Raw genomic sequence first — 20,543 nt, forward strand, 5'->3', positions numbered from 1 at the left:
TGGAGACGCGCATCCCCCGGAATCGGATGGAGGAGACCCCCGGGCCCCCCCACGGCCATCCTGGAGCCGTCGCGGGGCAAAGAGGAGACCCCGAAAATGAGGCGCGGTGCGGTGCGGTGCGAGGATCGCTCGATGCCAGAACGCTGCGCTGCCGGGGAGGTGGGGAGGGAGAGGCTGCACTACATTAATAAGGAAAAGAAAACCGAACGAGAAAGCCAAGGAGCAGCTGGCAAAAAAATATTGATCATCAGACAAATGTAATGAGTCAGAGCTAATGAGTTCCTTTAGCGGAGATCAGCGCGGGGGAGGGAGCTGGGACAGCCCTGGCAAAGAGCGGCCCCGCAGCTCCCGACCCCCGTGTGAGGGGCCGATGTGGCAGAGGGAGCAGAGGGAGGCTCGGAACGGAGCTGCGCTCGAAGCAATGCAGCCCCGGGGCGGTTGGGGGCCGTCCCCGCAAAGGCCGGGCTCTGCGCGCTGCTCCGCGCTGCAGTTGATCGACGTCGATCCCAAATGTCATAAGGGAAGGAGTGAGGGAGGGAGAGAAAAAGAGAAATGTGGCTTATTAAGCTAAAAGCATTATCTAAACGAGTTGGCATTGGAGCGAGCTGCACGGCCGCTTGTGTTATTGAAGTGCATTTGAAAGCAGTTGTGGTGTGCCGGGGCAAATGGGGACAGCTGTGCCCTGAGATCCCGCACACGGTGCCCCTGCTCCAGCCCCAAAAAGCCCCCGGGGGCTGCAGGGCAAAGCGGTGGGAGGAGGGCAGCAGGTTCACCACTGCCAACTGCTGCTCCTTGCTGCAATGTGAGCCCTCTGCCACAGCATCCTGCGCTCCAGGAGCACAGATCCGGGGCACGTGGATGTTTGGGGGCTTCTGGAGGCTCAGGGAGGGAGCTCGGGGGGGAGGATGGCTCAATGGCTCCGAAGGAATGAGAACTCCCCTCCCTGCTGGCAGCATTGAGTATGCAACGGCAAGTGACTGGGAGGGTGGAGGAGGAGTCAAGAGAAACCTCGGGCACCTTTCACTATAAAAAACAAATCTTTTATGTAAAAAATAAACCTAAAGAAAACCCACAACACCCCCACTGCCATGCTAGTGACAATACAAAAGGCTGATTTCCCCAGAACACCGTGGAAAACAAAATAGCTGGATCCAAATATATATAAATTGTCAACGTACGAGATCGGAAATAGCACCATGCTTCCCCTGCCCAGACACACACAGAGCCCCCCGAGGGGCGCAGGGCCCACAGCTTCAGGCTCAGTGCCCCCACTGATGGCTGGGGGTGCCCAAGAGAGGGCAGGAGCTGCACAGCCCCCGCTGCATGGGAGCAAAACCGAGCCCCAAACGGGGTCGGGGATGCAAAGGGTCCAGTGAGCAGCATCTCCCAGCCAGGGGTGGGCAGAAGGTGTCTCTAAAATCCAATCTCAAACTGGCATTCAGAGAGGTGAAAAAACCCAATTTTCTGTCTGCGCCGCAGGGTCGTGTAACAAAAAGAAACAATAAAAAGGCCAGGGGAAGAGAGAGGAGAAGAGCAGGAGCCGCATCCTGAAGGGCAGCGCAGGCGGGGACGCTCTGCCCGCAGTTGTCTGCGCTGCAGCTGCACTGCTCAGCCCCATCCCTGCGCCATCCTGCAGGCAGCCAGCTGGGACCACACGCAGCCCCACGGCCCCCGTGCCCCATCTCAGTCCTGTGTGGTCAAAGGGAGGCCAGAGGGAGTGGGCAAACGCTCCTTGGTGTGTTACGTGGCCTGACAGGCGCTGGTGAGGATGCGAGCCACACGTGTTTGCCCGTCTGCGTGCGCCCACGGGCTGGCTGTTCTTCCCCAGGAGCTGGGCAGAGAGAGGCAGAGGGGCGGGGGGAGGGCTGGGGGCTGCCTCCTCATTTGGCTGGCTTGGTGATGATGCGAGCGGAGAAGTCAAAGAGGTTCTTGTTGATTTTCCGGAGGGTGCTCACCTCCTCTTCCAGCTCGCTCACCTGGATGGTCAGATGTTCCTGGTCTCCCATCAGGTTCTGTGGTAGAAAAATGCGACAGAAGAAAGTCAAGGACCTGGGGCTCAGCTCTAGCAAGCTGAGGTTGGCGCTCACCAGGACAGCGGCCCATCCCAAACCATTCCATCCCCTCCCTTCTTCATCTCCCCTCCAAAAGCTGCGGTCCCTCCGACACCATCAGAGGATTCCAGGATTTGTTCCCCCATCCCAGCTCTGCACAGCGCCCTGAGGAACAGCTCTGCTGCCACAGGAGCCCTGGAAGAATCTGTCTGAGGACAAAGTACCTCTCCATCCCTTTTTCCCCCCAGAGCAGCTCTCACCTTTTCTCTCGTTGAGCACATCTGAGAGTACATCTTCTCAGCCTTCTCTAGATAGCTCTCCCCAGACTCCTGCAAGGACCAGATGGAAACCATTGATACAGAGGACCTGGGCCCTCCCCCAGCAGCCCCAGCACAGGGCACACTGTGGTGGAAGGTGAAGATGTCCCCTGTCCCCTCCACTCAGCAAAGCAAAAAGGAAGCAGTGCCATGGGTACGGCCAACATCCTTCGTAGCAGGGGAGCAGGGCTGCAATCCCTCTCCAAAACAGAAAAAGCCTGTGCTTGGGGAGGGGTCCCAAAAAAGTCCCCTGAGGGTGCCAATGCAGGGGTCTGACAGCAGAGGAAGCCTGGAGGACGGCACAAGGCTCTGGGTTTATTATATTACTGCTGCTCCCCCCAGCACCATGCTGCTGGCATGCTGACATCAGAAATCAGCTCCAGCCCCTCTGCTGAGCTGCAGGCAAACAGTCCCTCCTGGTTGGGCTGACACCGCACTGCATGGAGCTCATCCATCAGCAGGGACAGTGCTGTCACTTCTCCCAGGGACAGATGCTGACAGAGGAGGGAAAAGCTCTGGGGCTGCTGGCAAACAGGACAGGGACAGACAGACTGGGATGGCAGTGAGCCTGTGAGCATTCGTGGCACAGGACAGTCCCTGTGCCTGGGGGTGGCCAGGCTGGGGCTCAGCACTGACATACAGCAGAGAGAGCCCATATCACAGCACCAGGCAGGGAGGACAAATGACTGCACCAGCCAGGACTGCAAGGGGAGCACAAAGGGAGGGAGAATGGATTTCACTGCATTGGAGAATGGACTTTATGGAGTGGGGGAAAAGCCTCTGGTTTGAAAGAAAGAAGGAGGGAAGGAGGGAAGGAGGGAAGGAAGGAAGGAGGGAAGGAGGGAAGGAGGGAAGGAGGGAAGGAGGGAAGGAGGGAAGGAGGGAAGGAGGGAAGGAGGGAAGGAGGGAAGGAGGGAAGGAGGGAAGGAGGGAAGGAGGGAAGGAGGGAAGGAGGGAAGGAGGGAAGGAGGGAAGGAGGGAAGGAGGGAAGGAGGGAAGGAGGCATGGAGGGAAGGAGGCATGGAGGGAAGGAGGCATGGAGGGAAGGAGGCATGGAGGGAAGGAGGCATGGAGGGAAGGAGGGAAGGAGGGAAGGAGGGAAGGAGGGAAGGAGAAAAAAGAGGATGCTCAGTAGAGGATCTCAGCATGCAGGACTCAGTGCAGCAGAGCTCCAGCTCCTCCATGCCACCACAGCTGGCACAGGGGTGGCCTCCAGGGGATGCAGCCAGAGCCCTGCAGTGCCTCAGACCTGGAGTGACTCTCCTGCAGCCAAGAGCAGCCTAGGGGCCGCTGAGAGCAGGGGCAGTGCCTGGCAGAAGGACTTGAGCTCCATCAGGGCAGTCCAACAGCTTTAGGAAACAGAACCGGGGGGAGCTGAGCAGCATCAGGACAGGCAGAGAGAGGAGAGAGGAAAGGGAAGCACTCATGGGACACAGTTCTGTGCAGGGATGAGCCCACACTTTCCCAGGAGCTGGGAATGCTCCAGTCAGCTCAGGCCTTGTGAGCCCTATCCTTTGCCTCACTCTGAGCCATCGAGCCACCATCCTACCAGCCCCAGACCCACTGCAGGAACCCTCACTGCCCTCTGTGCATTACTCCACAAACAAGAAGGGCACCAGGTCCTTCCCCAGCGGCACAAGGGGAGCTCACCAGACCCCAAGGAGCTGCAGACATCAAGCTGGGGGAGAATCCTGCATCCCCCCCATGCAAACCCTCCCCCCAATGCCTTCCTCCTGCCCAGTACCTGCTGGTGCAGCCCGAGGCGCAGCGTCACTCCCTCGCTGCCCTGCTCATCAGTGCTTTCAGTGCCATAGAGGTGCTTGCTGAATTTAGGAAGAGGCACGCTGGGTTTCCCATCTGGGTTGAGCATGTTGGCTGGAGCCAGCACTATGAAGGCGTTCGTAACCGGACCTGGGGGGCAGGGGGAGGGATGACAGAGAGGTGAGGATGGGTCACTTCTCTATCCCCCCCCCAGCATGTTTCTTGGGCAGAACAAACACAGCTGGAGGAGTAGATGGCAGCTGCAGGAGCCAGGACCTGTTCACCCCCCAGCACAGTGGGACAGCACAGCTCTCAGCCCCAGGGACACACTGTATCCCCCCCAAAACGATCCACCCATCCTCTGCAGCATCAGCCATCCGTCAGCCCCTGCGGCTCACGCTGCTGCCTCCTGGTAATGATCCATCACATGCACTCGTTTGGCAGAGCTAACGAGCGCTTTAATTACTACATTTACCCACACAGGCTGCTGCTTTCTGTCAGCAGCCCCCTCCGCCCCCCGCTGCGAGCTCACACTCAAATTCCCACTGCTCCCCATATCCCTGCATTGGCTGCAGGACCTCCGGCCCCTGTGGCTCTCAGCCCCCCCCCCTCCCCCCCCCCCCCCCAGCTCGTGTGTGAATGGAGCTCCAGCACTGCTCATAAATCCTGGCCATCCATCTTCCCCACCTCAACTCGACCGCACAAAGGGAAAGGTTAAAAGGATCCAGATGCACCTGAGCGAAGGCAGGCTGCCACCACAGGCACAGAAAGCTGCACAGCAGGGAAGAAGCCCAGGCCTGGGGGCTGGAGCAGCCCGATGCTCTGGGTCTGTGCTAAGGAAGCACCTCTGAAGTGGAAAGATCAGCAGCCCAAGTGAGAGCAGAGATGGCCCCAAAGCTCAGCCCTCCTTGCACACTGGGTCCTGGCCCACAAACCAATGCTCTGCCACACACTGTCCAGAAGGTGCTCAGCCAGGAGTCCCAGGCTGCCCTCTGCAGCTGCTCCTTGCCAACGCTTTGCTGGAACAAACCACTGCTCCCTCCCTAAAAAAGAAGCTTGCTGCTGGTAATGAAAACAGCCATTAGTGAGATTACCACCTCTGGCTCACCGGGGGTTATTTGGAAGAAGGGAGCAAGAAAGGCGCAGGGATAAGATCTCAGAACTAGCTCATGAGCCCCCAGATCTGGTCACCACTAAGGCACAGACCCTTCCAGCAGAGCCAGCCCAGCTCACCCCCTCCAACCCAATCAGCAGGGACGGCTCAGCACTGGGCAGTGAGTAATGTCCTGCCAGCATGGGACTGAGGGAGAATAAATAACCCAGCTCCAAGGCGGGTGCCAGCAGGATGGACTCAGATGGAGCACACCCACACTGCCTCGTTTGAGCCAGTCCTCAGAGACAGCCTGTGTCACCAAGAACAGCGCTGGCACGACGAGGGAACTGAGGTCCAGTGAGCTCTGGGGGCAGGGCTCCCACCACGGCCCACTGGCTCAGAGGTGTGCAGGCTCCCTGTGCAGCAGTACCTGTGCACACAGTGGCAGATGCTCTGCAGAGGCAGAGAGCAGCCCTTGGCCCAGCAGTCACAGCTCATTACCAGCAGCAGCACAGCTCCTCAGTGCCCGTCTCTCTTCCTGCGCTCTGCCCTAGCCAAGGACAAGCAAACCTTGGAGAAGCCCCCTGCATCCTTCCTGCCAGCACAGCCACGCTCCTCTCCAGCCCTGAGCCACGTCCAGTTCCTCTCATCTATTTCCAGCACCGTCATGTGGGGAGGCCACTGGTTTCTCCTTTGCCTGCAGCTGCCTCCTTTGCCCCTGTGAGCAGAAGGACGTCATTGTCCAGAGCACAGCAGGCCGGGGGTGGCTGTCATGTCAGCTGAGGCAGAGAAGCCCATGTCAGCTTCTCCTCGCAAAGGGAACTTGCTGGAGGGGCAGCAGAGCAGCAGCATGGAACAGACCTTGCCAGGAGGGCTGCGCTGCAGCTTGGAGAGGCAGAGGGGAAGGCAAAGGGGAGAACACAGCCCAGGAGCAGGAAGCCCACTGCTGGGACAACTCCAGGAGAGAGGCAGCTTCAGGGACAGAGGAGTCCCACATTCCTGATGCAGGAAAGCAAAGGAGAACTGGTGGGGTGCCGGGTCCCAGCACAGAGCCCCTGTTCCTGTGCTCCCCACAGTACAGCTCCTGCATTACATCCCACTGCCACGCTACTCCCACGCTCAGATGGAACATCCAGGCATCAGCGGGGTGGTAATGGTGCCAGCACTGCTGGGGATGCCCACTCCCAGCCTGTAGGAAGAAGCCAGTCTGCAGAGGATGCAAAAAGCCCTTCGCCTTCCACCCTTAGCACCCAGCAGCACGGCGCTGCAGGGCCTTGTGTCTGACTTTGCTCCCTTGCAGGCTTGAGGAGGGTTTTAATGTTCGGCTTGCAGTGAAAGTTTGGCCACCTCTCCTCTGATGACTCACACAGCTCAAGTTTTGCCTGCTTTCTCTCCTACTGCTACTAGCAGGGCAAGGCTGGATGGCTGCTGCAGCAGGTCCTTGGCAGAAAAGCAGAAGGAAAGAAGGAATGGGTCTGCACACAGCCTGGATCTCACCGCCTGCAACACGAGGGCTAAATCACCCACTGCTCTGAGGCACCTCACTGGCAAGCTTTGGTCTGTGTGGTTTATTGGAGCCATTTGCCTGAAATCCCAGCCTGCTGATATCGGATTCTATTCAGACCTAATGAGCTCATGGGTGCCCGCTGCTGGGGCCAAGGTTTCTCCTTCAGACACGTTCTCCCCCTCTTGTTTCCTTCTCAAGTGCTCAGGTGTGTCTGGGAGAACTGCTCCCTTTGGAAAACAAGATCCTGGACTTCCTCAACGGCTGGGTGAAATCTGTGACTCACTTTCTGACAGTGCACAGAGAGCTTGTTAACAGACGTGGGCAAGGTCAAAACCCCACTCCAGACAGCTAAGGCATCCCTTTAATGCCTCTGCCCTTCCCGAGAGGGTGAAATAAGCAGCATAGAAATGCCTGAATCGCCGAGGGCAGCGTCAGAGCAAAACAGCAGCAGCTTTTAACAGACAAGGAGGAAAGGATCGTGGAGATAAGGGCATGCCTACCTTTGTGATTCATCGTCTTCAGGCACTGCTTGCTCTGGATGTCCCATAGCCGCACCGTTTCATCATGTGAGCCAGAAAGCAACAGGCTGCCATCCGTGGAGACGGACAGACACGTCACCTGGTTCCTGGAATGGGGAAGGGATGTTTAAACTCAGCATGACCCAAGGTCTGCCAGAAACCAGTGAGGTGGGCAGTGAAATAGGTGGCAGGTATGTCTGGTATCTCACCTGTGCCCTTTGAAGATCTTCCCATTCTCCCGCTCTGTCTGGAAGGTCCGGTCTCTCTGGACTGGCTGCAGAAGTGGAGGATGGAAGGAAGAGTGAGAGGGGATTGAGTTCAGCAAGACTGAAGGCAGCAGATTCATCGGTGTGTCTGGACAGGGCAGAGGAGGTGCAGGGGAACACAGGGGTTCCCTGACAGATCACACTGTCACACAGGAAGGAGGTGGCAGTGGCTCACAGTACCACACAATGGCAGCGCCAAGCAGCCCTGCAGCCCCCAGCACTCACCCAGGCACAGAGGTCAACCTGGAATATGGATCCATCCATGCCACCGCAGAACATGTGATACTCTGAGAGGTCCAGGGTAACAGCCATGATCCCCACATCAAACAGGACTGAAAGCAGGAGCTCCCCGGATGAGATTTCCCACAGCTGGAATAAGACAATGCAGGAGAATTAGGGGCTTAAACATTCACTGCTTGACTGGAAGAACACGCTGCTGCTTACCAGCACTGACATGCCCAGCAGGAAGCTGGCAGCACGGAGCAGCACCCCATCCCACTGTGGATGGGGAAACTGAGGCACAAGCTGGCCTGCCCTGGGTTACTTGCTAAATTCCACACTAACCAAGACAGAATCCAAATGAGTCTCTGGAGGCCTTGAGCTTCCTGACCTTCCTGTACCCATCTCATCTCCCAGGGTGGATCCCTCCCAGCTCCAGCTCTGGAGTTGGTTGTGCCTAAAGGAGCCAGCTCTGTGTTCCACGTCCTTCCAGATGGAAGGGACAGCAGCAAAGGGAGATGAGAGGAAACGATCCCCACACCCTCCAGGGACAATAGAGATGACAAAGCATGAGGAGCCCTGGTCTGAGGGCAGGAGCAGAGAAACCGCTGGTGTTTGGAGAGGCAAAACTCATTAGGGCTGGCAGCTCTGACTCATCACAGAGGCAGCCAAAAAACTGAGCGACTGCAACCCGCACGGACAGCTCTGCAGAAATTCAGCTTTAACCCTCTGGGGCGTGCACACCTCTGGGACACTTCTTTGTGCAGACTGATCCAAGCCTTACCTTTGCTGTCTGGTCAAGGGACGCGGTGGCAGCTCGTGCCAAAGGTCCTCCAAAGCCACAGCACATGTCTGTGATGGGGAGGCTGTGTCGGGACCACACGTGGCGAGGGTCTGGGATCTGGGAGGGCTCTGCCTGTAGAACACTGGAGGGGAGAGAACACAGAAAAGGGTCAGCAGTGCTGGGGATGCCAAAGTAAAGCGGCTGTGAGGAAGAGCTGGTGCGTGTAGGAATCGAGCTGAAGGCAGAAGTCTGTCAGCAGCCACAGCACAAGAAGAGAGGGCACCAGAGAGATCCCCCACCCCAGGGGACAGAGCACTCAGCTGCCATTGCCTGGGGAAGGGCACAACCCCCCCTTTAAAAGGAGAAAGGCAGTCAGAGGGATATGCTGCGATAGGGTAACACTGGAACAACTTGCCTAAGGAAGGCACAGACTCATCACCACTAGTAAGCTTTAAGGACAGCTTAGAGATGGAGGCTTAAGCAGAGCCGATCCTGCCTCCAGGATGTGGTGGCTGATCTCATGCTGCATTCCTTGCCCAGATGCTCTCTGCTCACAGAAGAAGCAGACCAAGATGTCCTTGGGGCCACTGTTACCTGTACAAGTTCCACACCAGCGCCAGGCAGTCCTTTGCCCCCGAGAGAAAGTGGCTGCTGTCATCAGTGAAGCAGAGGCATGTGAGGTCCTGGTAGTGTCGGTTCAGGATGGCCAGGAGGTTTCCATTGGAGACCTGAGGAAAGGGCAGGAGAACACTCAGCAAGGAGTAAACACAGCAAGAAGCAGTTTGAGCAGGTCTTGCCCACGGTGGCTCTGGAATCCAGTGACAGCACTGCAGTTTCTCTGGTCAAGCACGCAGTAAAGATTTCCTGTTTATTGTTAGCATTGCTCTGATGGCTTCCTCCAACCTCCCGTGGCATCTCAGCGCTCAGTTTGAAGGCACGCGACGGCTGCAGGGGTTACAAAGCCACAGAGGGCTGCTGCATTCCAGCCAGGGTGAGTGCTCTCAGACCAAGAGGACCTCCAGCGTGGACAAAGAGTTCCCTAAACTCAGAGCTTTTCTTATTAGAAGGCAACGCTGCTGATAGGAAGGGAGTTAAGGAGGTGGCGAGGGAGCACCATAGAAAAGAACAGAATCAACTCCCTCTCATCGTCTGAATTATACCTAAAAATAAAAGCAAACTGTGAATCAACAGTGAACAATTTCTGCAGAGCAAGGTGGGTAACTGGGGCTCTTGGATCCCATTTCCAGCTCTATGATGGTTTGCATGAGGCCTCTCCAATGCGTGCCTGTTTGCTCTGCCATCACCCACTGCTGCCAGCTGCTCCGAAACGCTGCCAAGGCAAGGCTAACTGGAAGCAAGGAGAAAGGACCACGCTTTGCAGATGAAGCAGAGCAGAAACCAGCTCAGAGCATCACAAGCAAGCAACTCCCACTTGCTGCAGTCTCAGCCCCAGCGTTCCTTGATGAATTAAGATAGAGCCACCCACGTAATAAGGCTCAAAACCATTCCCCCAAGACTGAGAGGTTTACAGGTTAGACATATTGGTCTTTAACTCTGGGGCAAGGAACAAGCTGTGTTCTTTTATTCACTTGGTGAAGCTCTTAGAATACAGCGTAATCCCACGTAAACACCACCACTAATTGAAAATAGGGTGATGACCAGAGTGCATCAACCTGCAGGGACATCCAGCTCACAAGTCACATACAAACATCAGGCCAGTATGGGATGCTAAATGAACACCGAGTCTTGGTTTCTGCACTGAGGAAGCAACACCCGAGCCCACAACACCAAGCATCTGTAGCAGCTCCAAAACAAAAAGGCCTAAACCTCACCCAGCCTCTTCCAGCAACATTCATCTCCCACCCTGCTATGACAAGCTGCTGGGCAGCCAGCCCCAGCGTGGATCTGTAATGTGTGTGACCCAGAGAAGCCTCAACTCCACTGTGCAGCACAGCTGTTATGGATCTACTCACACCTGACAGCACAGGGCAGTCACTATCCACAGAGGATGCAAACCTCTATATTCCCATTCTTTTCAGCCCTTATTAATCCATTATGGATCTAAACACAAACCTCCTTCTCTCCATGACTGCTGGGATTTTTCACTTCCCTCGGATCCAAATCACTTTAACCTACACGGGGGTCTCACTGATTTATAGGAACCTTCAAACTGACGCTTCATCCGTGCACAGTTCTGAAGCCAGAAAGAAAAGCACCAACAAGATGCCAAAAGATGACCACAAATAACTGCAAAGCCTTCTGGCAAATGTGAGGAGTCAGACCCCAGGCCCAGAAAGGCGAGGGAGGAAGCACCGTGCTGGAAAACCCTCAGCATGGGTGTCATGCAGACCCATTCCTGTGCCTCGAGGGGCTGTGAGCTCAGCAGCTCCACACTGAGCCCTGCATGGGCAGGGTGTGTTCCTCACCTCCCACAGGTAGATGCTCTCAGCAACACCAGCCAGGATGTAGAGCCCGTTGGGAGAAGCTGTTAGGCAGGTCACCGGTCCGGGGCAAATGATCTTCTGCTGGAGCTGGTCCTGGAAACACAAAAAAAACCAGCAGCCATTTAGTATGAAGGGGAATTTGGGGAGGAAAAGAGAAAGCAGAGTGTGGTTCAGCTCAAACTGCAACACAGAAGAGGCAGTGGAGAAGTGAAGTCTCTAAGATTGCACAAATCCCACTTGATTGCATTTTGCTTTGTGTTTAAGCCCACAGTGAAAAGGTAAATTCCCCTTCTTCCCATCTGCATCCGCACAACTCCAACCATAGGCAGCAAGCGCCAAAGGTAAGATAAAATTCTGTGATAAGGGAATCCTGGAGATTCAGCAGAAGACAAGCTAGAATTACACCAAAATAATATGAATTGAAAAAGAAAGAAAGAAAAAGAAAAGATGATGATCTGAGCTCACAGCCTGGGAGGACAAATAAAAAGCTCTGATATCAGCTCTTGGTTTGGGGGAGCTGAAGCAGGCAGGAACAAACTCCGAGCTGCAGCAAGGAAGGGGCTGTGTGTGCACTCAAACTCATGGGCTGCTGCTGCTCCCTGCAGCAAAACAGAAGGGAATGACAAGAAACAGAAGGAGAGAGCTGCTGCTGGGCAAAGGGTTTGTGCTGCTGTCCTGTCCCAGGATAACAGGGTGGTCCTGTAGGGATGGGGGAGCAGTGAGGGGTTGGTCTGTCACTCCAGGTGTGAGCCTGCAGATTTCCCATTTTCAGTAACATAAAGAGAACAGGATGGGGGTTTTGAGGCAGAGGTTTTCTCCATAATTCCTCTAACAAATCCTCCCAGACTGGAGAAGACCATCAGGGCCCCATGGGGTTCAGTGTGGGGACCCCACAGCGTGGGGGCACAGAGCCCAGCAGTGCTGCTGCCCCATGGTGGGCACAGTGTGGGGCTCCCAGCAGTATCCACTCGATGCAGGGACAGGTGGGACAATGCTGCATTTGGGGAAGGGAACCCTACAATTAATTCCTTTTTGAGAACAGTTGTTTTATAGCAATGTGTGGGGATCTCCCATGAAAGGGAGCTCCAGGCTCTCCCCAAGAACTGGGGGGAGGTGGGGGGAATCCAGTGCTAAACAGCACTATGTGGGGGCTTTGTGGGGTGCAGGGGGGGCCCAGGAACCTGATCAGGATGGGGGACTGTAAGGAAGAGCGGGGGGATCTGACCATGGGACGTCTGTACAGAGAATACAGAGCAGGAATGGAGATGGAGGTCCTTCTGGAGGGCTCCCACCACAGAGCTGGGGGAGCTCTGCAGAAGGGGGGGCCTAGAGAGAAACCCAGAGTCCATATGAAGATCCCTGCCGACAGGAGGGCCCTGGGGACATCTCAGTATGGGGCCGGGGGGGCTCTAAGGAGGGGGCGTCTGACCATAGAGGTGGCAGAGGTCTACGGATAGAGGGAAGCCGGGCGGGCTCAGCGCAGGGTGAGACTCCTTCGGAGGGGTTCCTCGGGTCGCCCCCCCACCGCTCTCCCCACGCCCTCCGCCGCCGGTACCTTCCTCTGCAGCTCCCACACGTTGATGTAGCTCTTGCCCAGCTGGGCTCCCAGCAGGTGTTCGCCTCCCAGCAGCGCCAACCCGCGCGGTCCGGTGTTCCCACCGCGATAACCGGGCAAGGCGGAACCCGAATGCAGCTCCCAAACCGAGCAGTTACAAAGCGGCCCGGCGGCGTCCGACACCAACGCCACCTCCATGGGCGCCGCCATCTTCGCGGTCCGCCAGGGCCAGAGAGAGCGCGGCTCGCGCACAGAGCGCCGCCCTTCCGCCGCGGCGCCCAATCAAAAGCGGCACCGCCGGCTGGGCGGGGCCAGGTGGGCCGGAAGTTCAGCGGGGTGCGGCGTGGTCAGAGTGTCGGTGGGTGAGCGCAGGGTGCCTCATGGGGTCCTATAGGGACCATAGGGCACAGGGACCGCTGGCACCGTTCACCCCATCGGTTTCCTATGTGAACCCCTTGGGACCCCCCCCCCCAGCCTCGCGGAGAGGACACAAACTTCACACAACCATTTATTTTTTAATTATCATTTTTTTTTTTTTTTTTAATATTTCATCAACTTTACAGGGTTACAATTGTCTTAAATATTCTGCAGCTTAAATACAATCTGTATAATAATGTTATTATAAAATGTAAACTTTCAGTGTTTTTATTTTCTCTTTTTTTTTTTTAATTTTTTTTATTATTATTTTTATTTTTTTTATTTTTATTTTTTTAATAATCAAAAGTTTCAATACCTGAACGTTTGCAAAACTGAAATATTCAGCCGGACGTGGGACGGAGCGCCCACAGCCGCTGCTCTCAGAGGTAGAAATGTGGTTTTATCTTTGTCTTTTTTTTTTTTTTTTTTGTCTTTTTTCTTTTTTTGGTCTTTTGTGTTTTTTCTTTTTCTTTTTCTTTCCTTTTTCGTTTTCTTTTTCTTTTTTTTTTTTCCATTTTTACCTGAGTTAAGATGTGCCCGCTGGATGAATGTCTGCAGCCGTTCCCCCTTCCTTTTCCTTTCCAAACCCCAGAGAAACTTTTTTTTTAATTAATCTTTTTCTTAATTGATATGCATAAGAGAAATAAAGCAGGAGGCGACACGCGCTCTCTCCAAAAAAAGAGGGGGGGTGAAGATAATTAGAACCCCAAATCCCAGTGGCTGTATACACATGAAACTCTGCAGCTCTAAAAGTGCCCAACCCTGGGGGGCGGGAGGGGGGCTGGGATGGACCCTCAGAGTGCAGCTCTGCAGGGTGCCATGCAGCCAAAGGGCACTGCCAGCTTTCTTTGGGGGGGGGGGGGGGATGCTCCCTCCCCACCAGCAAAAAGGGGCTGGAAAACCCCCCCAGTCCCCTGAGTTTGCCACGTCCCCATCTCAAGGCTGGGGGTGTGGAGACACCCGTGCTGCCGGAAGGGGGGGTAGGGGGGGGTCCATGCAGGGTTGGGGGCGAACCCTGTGCTCCCATCAGAACCTGAGGAATTGAGATACCGCGGGGGGGGGGAGGGAAGGGGGTCGGCATCGGGACGCGATTGTGTGTCACGCAGATGTGCATGGGGGGGAAATGGGGGGATGGGGAAGGGGGGGGGGAGGAGAGGAACTGCTGGGAAGTGGCCACGAGGGGAAGGAACGCTGCAACCCGCGTGGGTAAAGCAGGGTAAACGGCAGCGCTGGGGTGTCGGGGATCGCTTTGGGAACGGCATCGTGCACAAACAGGAGCAGCGTTTGCCGCGGTGCCGTTCGGAACAGCACAGATCTGCGACAGCATCCCGAACCACGCTGTGCACAAAGCCGATCCGGAGGGAAATCTGCCATGGCATCGTGCACCGACGTGACCTGAACGTCACCCAGAATTGCATCATGCACAGAGCCCAGCCGGGCAGCGCCTTGCACCCTTCCACATCGTATGAGGGCACCGCCTCTGAGCTTTTGGCTTTAAAGCAGTGGTTTGGGGAGCACAAGCGATGCCTCCGGACTGGGAGGGATGCTGAGATCCCTCCTGGTCCCCCCCTAAACTGCGTGGGTGAGGGTGCTGCTGTGGCAGAAGCGATGCCCAGGGCACAGGGAGCAGCAGGGAACAGATTTTGTCCCTGGAGCTGCAGCAGTGCTGACACCACCCAATTTTCCTGATTCCTCCCGGCACCACGCAAACAAAACGCCCGTCCCATCACCAACAGAACCAGTTTGCTGCTGGAAGCGTGAATAGCAGATCGGGTGTCACCTCGCCCTGGGTGCTGGGGAGGGGGGAAAATGTGCCCAAACTGGATCTGCACAGTAGTATCGCCTTACAGGGGAGGGGAGAAAAAGAAATCAAGCACAGAAAGAAAAACCACCTGACAATGTAGGAGAGAGCTGGGGACGAGGGAACACGGGGATGCATGGCACATGTTAGCAGCCAGAGCACCCCTGAGCACTGCCTGTCCCTGGGGGCTGCTGCAGGACCCCCCTGCTGCACCCATCCCATCCCTGAGCACTGCTTTTCTGCACTGAGAACTAAAGCCGGGAGCTGGAGGCGTGCAGCACACACTGCGCCCTCCGTGGTCCCCAGTGCCACTGCAGCCCTGAGCTCACAGCACTTCCCAGAGCCTCGGGTACACCTGGGAGGAGAAGAAAAAGGAGGTGATGGGTTCCCCAGCTCCTGCTTCCCTGACAACGTCCATATATATCATTTGCATGTTAAAAGTTTGATTCTTTTTTTTTTTTCTTCTTCTTCTTTTCTTTTTAGAGAATAAAATAGAAGCTATTTACAACAAAAACAATCAAACAACAACCTCTGAAAATCCCATAGAGTAAGTGTAGTTCTCAAAATAGAGGAGGGGAGGGGGGAAGAAAAAGGATCTAATGAATAAAATATCTCCCGATTTCCAACTTTTTTTTTTTTTTTTTTTTTATCTTTTTGTTTTGTTTTGCTTTGTTGTTTCGTGTTTTTTTTTTTTTTCCTTTAACGAGTGCCAGGAGGTTTCATTAAAGCTCGCGTTGGCAGGCGTCCGTACGTCTGTCTGGAGGTAACACGAGTTAAAAAATAATAATAATAATAATAAATGTACAGTGCAAAGTGTGATGTGTGTGAGGTAAACAGGTTGAGGGGGGGGAGGGGGGGGGCGGCACCGGGTAGACCCTGAAGGAAAACCTCGAGGCTGAGCCCCCCCTTAACCCCCACCCCACCCCACCCCCCCCCCCGGCATTGCCCTGGCCCACCTGCAGCCCCCGGCACCTCGGGGTGGTTTTGGCTGTGTGTAGGGATGGGGGGGCGTTAAGGCGAAGCGTTGTTGGAGGTAGAGCTGGGGGGGGGCACAGGCACGGCGGGGGGAGCAGCGGGGGGGACGCTGCCCATGCTGCTCCCACTGCCCCCCGTCGCGCTGCTGTTGGTGCCTTTGTCGCCGCCGCTGCCGCGGCTGCCGCCGTTGCCTTTGCTGTAGGAGGAGGAGGACGAGGAGGAGGAGGAGGAAGGGCCGGGCGTCTGGGCGAACAGCACACCTGGGGGGAGAGCAGCGTTGGGCAGGGGGGACCCGGCACATCCCTCTGCAGGTGACAATGGGAGTGATGCCACGCTGGGACGGTGGCAAAAGCACCGCGCCGTGCCCTACCTGTGTAGACGATACCGTTGATCTCAACCGACATGCTGATGCTGTTGGTGCCGTTGTTGGCTGTGCTGCTGGAGGTGTCCTGGCGGTTCTCTGCGGGGGAGAGCGGAGGTGATGGACCCCTCCGAGGTCCCCGTGCCCCGATCCCACCCTGAACCCCACACCGTGGCACCCACCTGGCGAGCGCGTGCCCTGGCTGTTGATGCGGATGCTCATGGGCAGCTGTGCTGTCATGGCCAGGAGGTTTTGCTGCAGGGCACGCTGCATCAGCCGCTGCTGCTCGTCTGTCACCAGTGCCATTTTCTTCTCCGGGGGTTCCCCTGATTCCAGCTTCTCCCGCAGCTGCTCCAGTGCCACGGCCTGGGCTGCTGCTGCCACCTGCACGGCTGCAGCTTGAGCTGCCACCACTGGGTGTCCGGCCAGCGACACCGGCAGCCGGCTGGGCATGGAGATGGGGATGGGTGCGTCCTCCTCTGTGGGGCAGAGAGTGGGTCAGCCCCCCACCTACACTGCTTCAGACCCCGCCACCAGGAGCTGCTGCCTATTGGAGTGGGGTAGGGTGACTGCAGCCCCAAACCAATGCAGATGGGGGGTAAATGGACACAGAGCAGCCCTGCGGAGAGGACATGGGGGTGTTGGTGGATGAAAAGCTGGACACGAGCTGATGGTACGTGCCCCCAGCTCAGAAAGCCTACAGCACCCAGCACCCAGCCCATGCAGGGGTCAGAGCTGGGTGACCACCACGGTCCCTCCCAGCCCAATCACTCTATGACCCAGTGCAGTGGTCTCCAAAAGCCCCAGGCCCTCAGGGGAACCCAACTTGCTCAGGGAGGAAGCAGTGCCAGCGGTGCCATCAGCACATAGCAGCTCTTACCTTTCTTGATCTTCTGGACGGGAGCGATGGCACCGCCGTTGGTGGCTGAGGCCAACCCCAGGGCTGGCACCGGCAGCTTGGGTGAGGAGAGGAGCCCATGGGTGCCACCAGGTGAGTAGGTGAAGAGCGAGCTGCCAAATCCCTGCCGGCGGCCCTCCCTTCGGTTGCTGTCAATGGCCGCCTGCAGCTCGTTGGGGTTGCTCAGGCCCCGCTTCTCACATTCATAGGGGTACAGGTACTTCATGTACCTGTGGAATGATGCAGTGAGACACAGCACGGCCCCATCCCCACCCGGTGTCCCCAAATTCCCCCCCCCGTGCCCCCCTGGTGCTCACTGGGTGCGGAGCGTGAAGGCCGCGCTGGTGATGGAGGTGGGCAGGTTGAGCCCCTTGGTGATCTCTCGCCACAGCTTCTTGTTGATGACCTCCACCAGGCCTCCCTTCTCCGTCACCAGCATGTAGAGCATGTACAGATCCAGCACCTGCTTGGCCATGATGGGGATCCGGTTCACGGGGGTCCCTGGGGAGGGCAGAGAGTGGGCAGGGGTGTGCAGGTAGGCAGAGGAAAAGGGGGGTCCTGCTGCTGCCTCTCCCTTCCCCTACCACTCTACTTCCTTCTGTGAGCACCCCCACTTCATCTTGCTCAGCACCATGGAGGAAAAAGAAACTCGAAAGGGGCCGGCCGTGGTTTGCAAGCAGAGGCAGCTGCACCCAGCAACAGCAGATATTTATAACAGCAGCCACGGGGTGAGGGTCGTGCTGTGCTCAGGCTGCATGCAATTGGGGCCCCCCAGTCCCAGCAAGAAGGGAACACGGCTGGAGATGCAGAGAGTCAACAGGAATCACCCAGACCTGAGCTGGAAGGGGCTCGTGGAGCACCCTGTGGGGCAGAGCTGAACCTGGGGGTGCTGGAAGGGCCATGCACACACACACACACGCTTCCCCAAATGCCTTTTTAGACAGAAGGCTGCATGCACTCACACAACAACGTTTCCAGTGCTGGACCCCGGCTCCAGCAGTGCTGAGCAGCCCCAGCTGTGGGTCCCTGCACTGGTTCTCCCCAGCCTGGTGCCGGGAGGTGGCAGCAGCTGACGTGGCCGCACACAGCACCACGCTGAGCTCCTCTCTCCATTCCAGCACCAGAGCCCTCCTGCCCCCTCCCAGGACACTGCCCACCACACACAGCCCTGCAGCTGCCCCGATGGGAGCAGGGTGCTGTTTTGGAGCATGGTTGAGCACCGGTGCAACCAGCAGGGGCTGCATGCCCACCTGCTGCCCTCGTACCACCCCGGGGCAGAGCTGTGTGCTGGATACCAAGCAGGAGGCAGCTTTACATCAGGCCAAAAACTGCAGGAGGATGAAGCAGGAGTCACAGCTACACCCAGACCTCGCCTGCAGCACGGAGCTGTGCGTGTGTACGCTCCTATGCACAGATATTTGACATTCTCCTTTCGAATACCACAGGTCAACATTTTCCAGACGCTGCCGGTGAGGTGGGTGCCCCGTTGAGAACAGAGCTGGGCTTTGGATTGGGGCTGCTCTGGACTCACCGTAACCCGGGGATGGGGCAGCACAGGGGGAGGCTGAGGGCAAAACCACCCTGAAGGGGATGGAGCCGATGAAATCAGCCCCGTGGGGCCAGCACTGGGGCAGGAATCACAGCGCCGAGCTCATGGCGCGGATTCCAGCAGAGCAGGTTTGACCCCGGTTTGCAACGAGGTTAAAAATTAACTACCAGTCTGGCCGGAGCATTAACCTTGGGTTACAATGACACGAGAGAAAATAAAACCCATGGACAGAGCGGGGTGGGGGTGGGCAGGGAGGGGGCTCACCTCGCTTCTGCATGAAGCTGAAGAGGTCGTCCAGGAACTCCTTCCTCCGGGGGTCACCGTCCAACTCATACAGCTGTGCAACAAGAGGACAACGCTGCACACACCTCACCAGGCAGCCCCGTGTCTCCCCAAACCCACCCCCAGGGATCCCCCCCCGATCCCACAAGCAGCAGATGGGGTCTGTGGTCACAGTGTGCAGCACAGTGAGGGCAGCTGTGCCCAGCGGCACTGAGAGCGGGCGCCAGCCCCCTGACCCAGCTCCCAGCAGTGCACTGACCCAAAGCCCCCATGGGGCAATCAGAGATCTCTATGGGGTACCACGCAGCAGTCGTCCCCCCCCCCAGGCATTGCAGGGATCCATTGCATGGAGCTGTCGGGTCCCAAAATCCCTGCAGCTTAGGGCAGGCATGCTCTGCTCTGCATTGCAGCTGCAGATCCATTGGGGGTAGTGGGCACCAGGGCAAAGCAGGACAGCCCCATAGGGAGCAGTGCTGCCTTCCCTGCCTTGACCCATCCTTGTCACCATGCCAAGGCTCTGGCAGGCAGCTCCCAGGTGGCAGAAGGGAGGGCAGCCCTGCAGTGGACGCATCAATTCTCAGAAAACTCCACTCGGTGGGAGCCAGGTGCAAAATGATACGAGGCAGCCATGCATGAGGCCGTGCCACAGCCAAGACAAGAGCGAGCGCAGGCGTTTGTCGTGCTCAGGTCCCGGCCCCGAAACCACGGCGCTGCCCCCAGCTTGGCCCGGAGGCTGAGCGACTGCAATCAGCCCTGGGATCCTCCCAGCAAAACAGGGATCCTGGTTATTTTTAGCAATCCAGCACGCTCTTGGCACAGAGTGGAGCAATGCTTTGGTGTGATCCCTCCTCCACACCTGCAGTGCCCGAGGGAGCCGGAGCCGGGCTGCAGGGTGTGTGGGGTGCATGCCGTGGTGAGAGCTCGTGTGCAACTGCTTCAATGTGCTCAGGGAGCACCCAGGGGTCCGGCCCCAAAAACGATGGCAGTGAGGAAAGTGCTTGGGACCCATGGGATGGGGTTACACTGGGATGAGGAACCTGGAGCCGCCCCGTGCCCTACTGCTTCCAGCATCTCCAGAGCTTGCTCCCATTTCAACAAGCAGCAAATCTGCCATAGGAGAGCGGTGCTGGGAGTGGCTGTCCCCTGGCATGCTGGCAGCCTGTGTTCCTGTGAAAGCATTTCCCAGGAATGGTGCTTGGAGCAAACTTGAGACCGATGGGGCCGGTGCGGTTCATTGCACCCCGCGCCCACTGAGCGTCCGCAGCTGGGAAATGTTTTTATGAGCCAGGACAGGAAGATCTGTGCACAGACGCTCCTGAAGCACCCGTTCCTGCTGGGGCCAGCTTTTGTCTTGGGACCCCACCCTTTGTTTGACAGCCCGACACATTCCTGCCCTGATTTATGGCAGCAGATCTGCAGAGCAAATCACGCCCTCCGCACGCACGCCTCGCTCCGACGCCGCACCGCAGCCCTGTGCCATGAGAGAGGAATGGGGCTGGGGGGGGGGACAACAGCTCCTGGCCGTGTGGGGGTGGATGCTGCACCTCCAGCCCTTCCTCCCCCCCCCTCCCTTCCACCCTCCAGCCTGCTTTTCTCAAGGACAATTTTGAACAACTGCAGGCTGTGGGGAGGGGGCTATAAATACGAGTGTGTCACGCTGCAAGCACGCACCATGAGGTTAACTGGGTAACCAATACTGGCATGCACGGACCTGGTGTCACCGAGAAGGGACAAGGATGACCCCC

The 20,543-nt window shown here is 57.1% G+C and overlaps 2 protein-coding genes across 4 annotated transcripts; both read right to left on the minus strand.

The window, feature by feature from the left end:
* Positions 1 to 1,008: 1,008 nt before the first annotated feature.
* WDR18 (WD repeat domain 18) lies at positions 1,009 to 12,758 on the minus strand. Of its 3 annotated transcripts, none has more exons than XM_052665451.1 (10): positions 12,516 to 12,758; positions 10,943 to 11,053; positions 9,111 to 9,244; positions 8,517 to 8,658; positions 7,739 to 7,882; positions 7,457 to 7,521; positions 7,230 to 7,354; positions 4,113 to 4,279; positions 2,312 to 2,380; positions 1,009 to 2,012 (listed from the first exon to the last, which is right to left on the minus strand). In XM_052665451.1, exons 1-10 carry the CDS (start codon positions 12,723 to 12,725, stop codon positions 1,881 to 1,883), a joined length of 1,299 nt encoding a protein of 432 aa, XP_052521411.1. In that variant the 5' UTR covers positions 12,726 to 12,758; the 3' UTR covers positions 1,009 to 1,880. The 3 variants fall into 3 exon arrangements, 2 of the variants coding, with proteins under 2 accessions (XP_052521411.1, XP_052521412.1); XR_008202065.1 differs by lacking the exons at positions 1,009 to 2,012; positions 2,312 to 2,380 and adding exons at positions 5,081 to 5,940; positions 6,084 to 6,221 and having other exon boundaries at positions 4,191 to 4,279; XM_052665452.1 differs by lacking the exons at positions 1,009 to 2,012; positions 2,312 to 2,380; positions 4,113 to 4,279 and adding exons at positions 4,988 to 5,940; positions 6,084 to 6,221.
* A 2,440-nt stretch (positions 12,759 to 15,198) lies between these two features.
* Positions 15,199 to 18,901, minus strand: ARID3A (AT-rich interaction domain 3A). Its single transcript, XM_052665454.1, has 6 exons — positions 18,781 to 18,901; positions 17,285 to 17,468; positions 16,950 to 17,197; positions 16,252 to 16,548; positions 16,079 to 16,168; positions 15,199 to 15,968 (listed from the first exon to the last, which is right to left on the minus strand). The coding sequence occupies exons 1-6, from the start codon at positions 18,791 to 18,793 to the stop codon at positions 15,745 to 15,747; spliced, it is 1,056 nt and encodes a 351-aa protein (XP_052521414.1). The 5' UTR covers positions 18,794 to 18,901; the 3' UTR covers positions 15,199 to 15,744.
* Between the last annotated feature and the right edge of the window lie 1,642 nt (positions 18,902 to 20,543).

This window comes from Tympanuchus pallidicinctus, unplaced genomic scaffold (genome assembly GCF_026119805.1).
Source record: "Tympanuchus pallidicinctus isolate F22 unplaced genomic scaffold, pur_lepc_1.0 scaffold67, whole genome shotgun sequence".
Taxonomy (NCBI): Eukaryota; Metazoa; Chordata; class Aves; order Galliformes; family Phasianidae; genus Tympanuchus; species Tympanuchus pallidicinctus.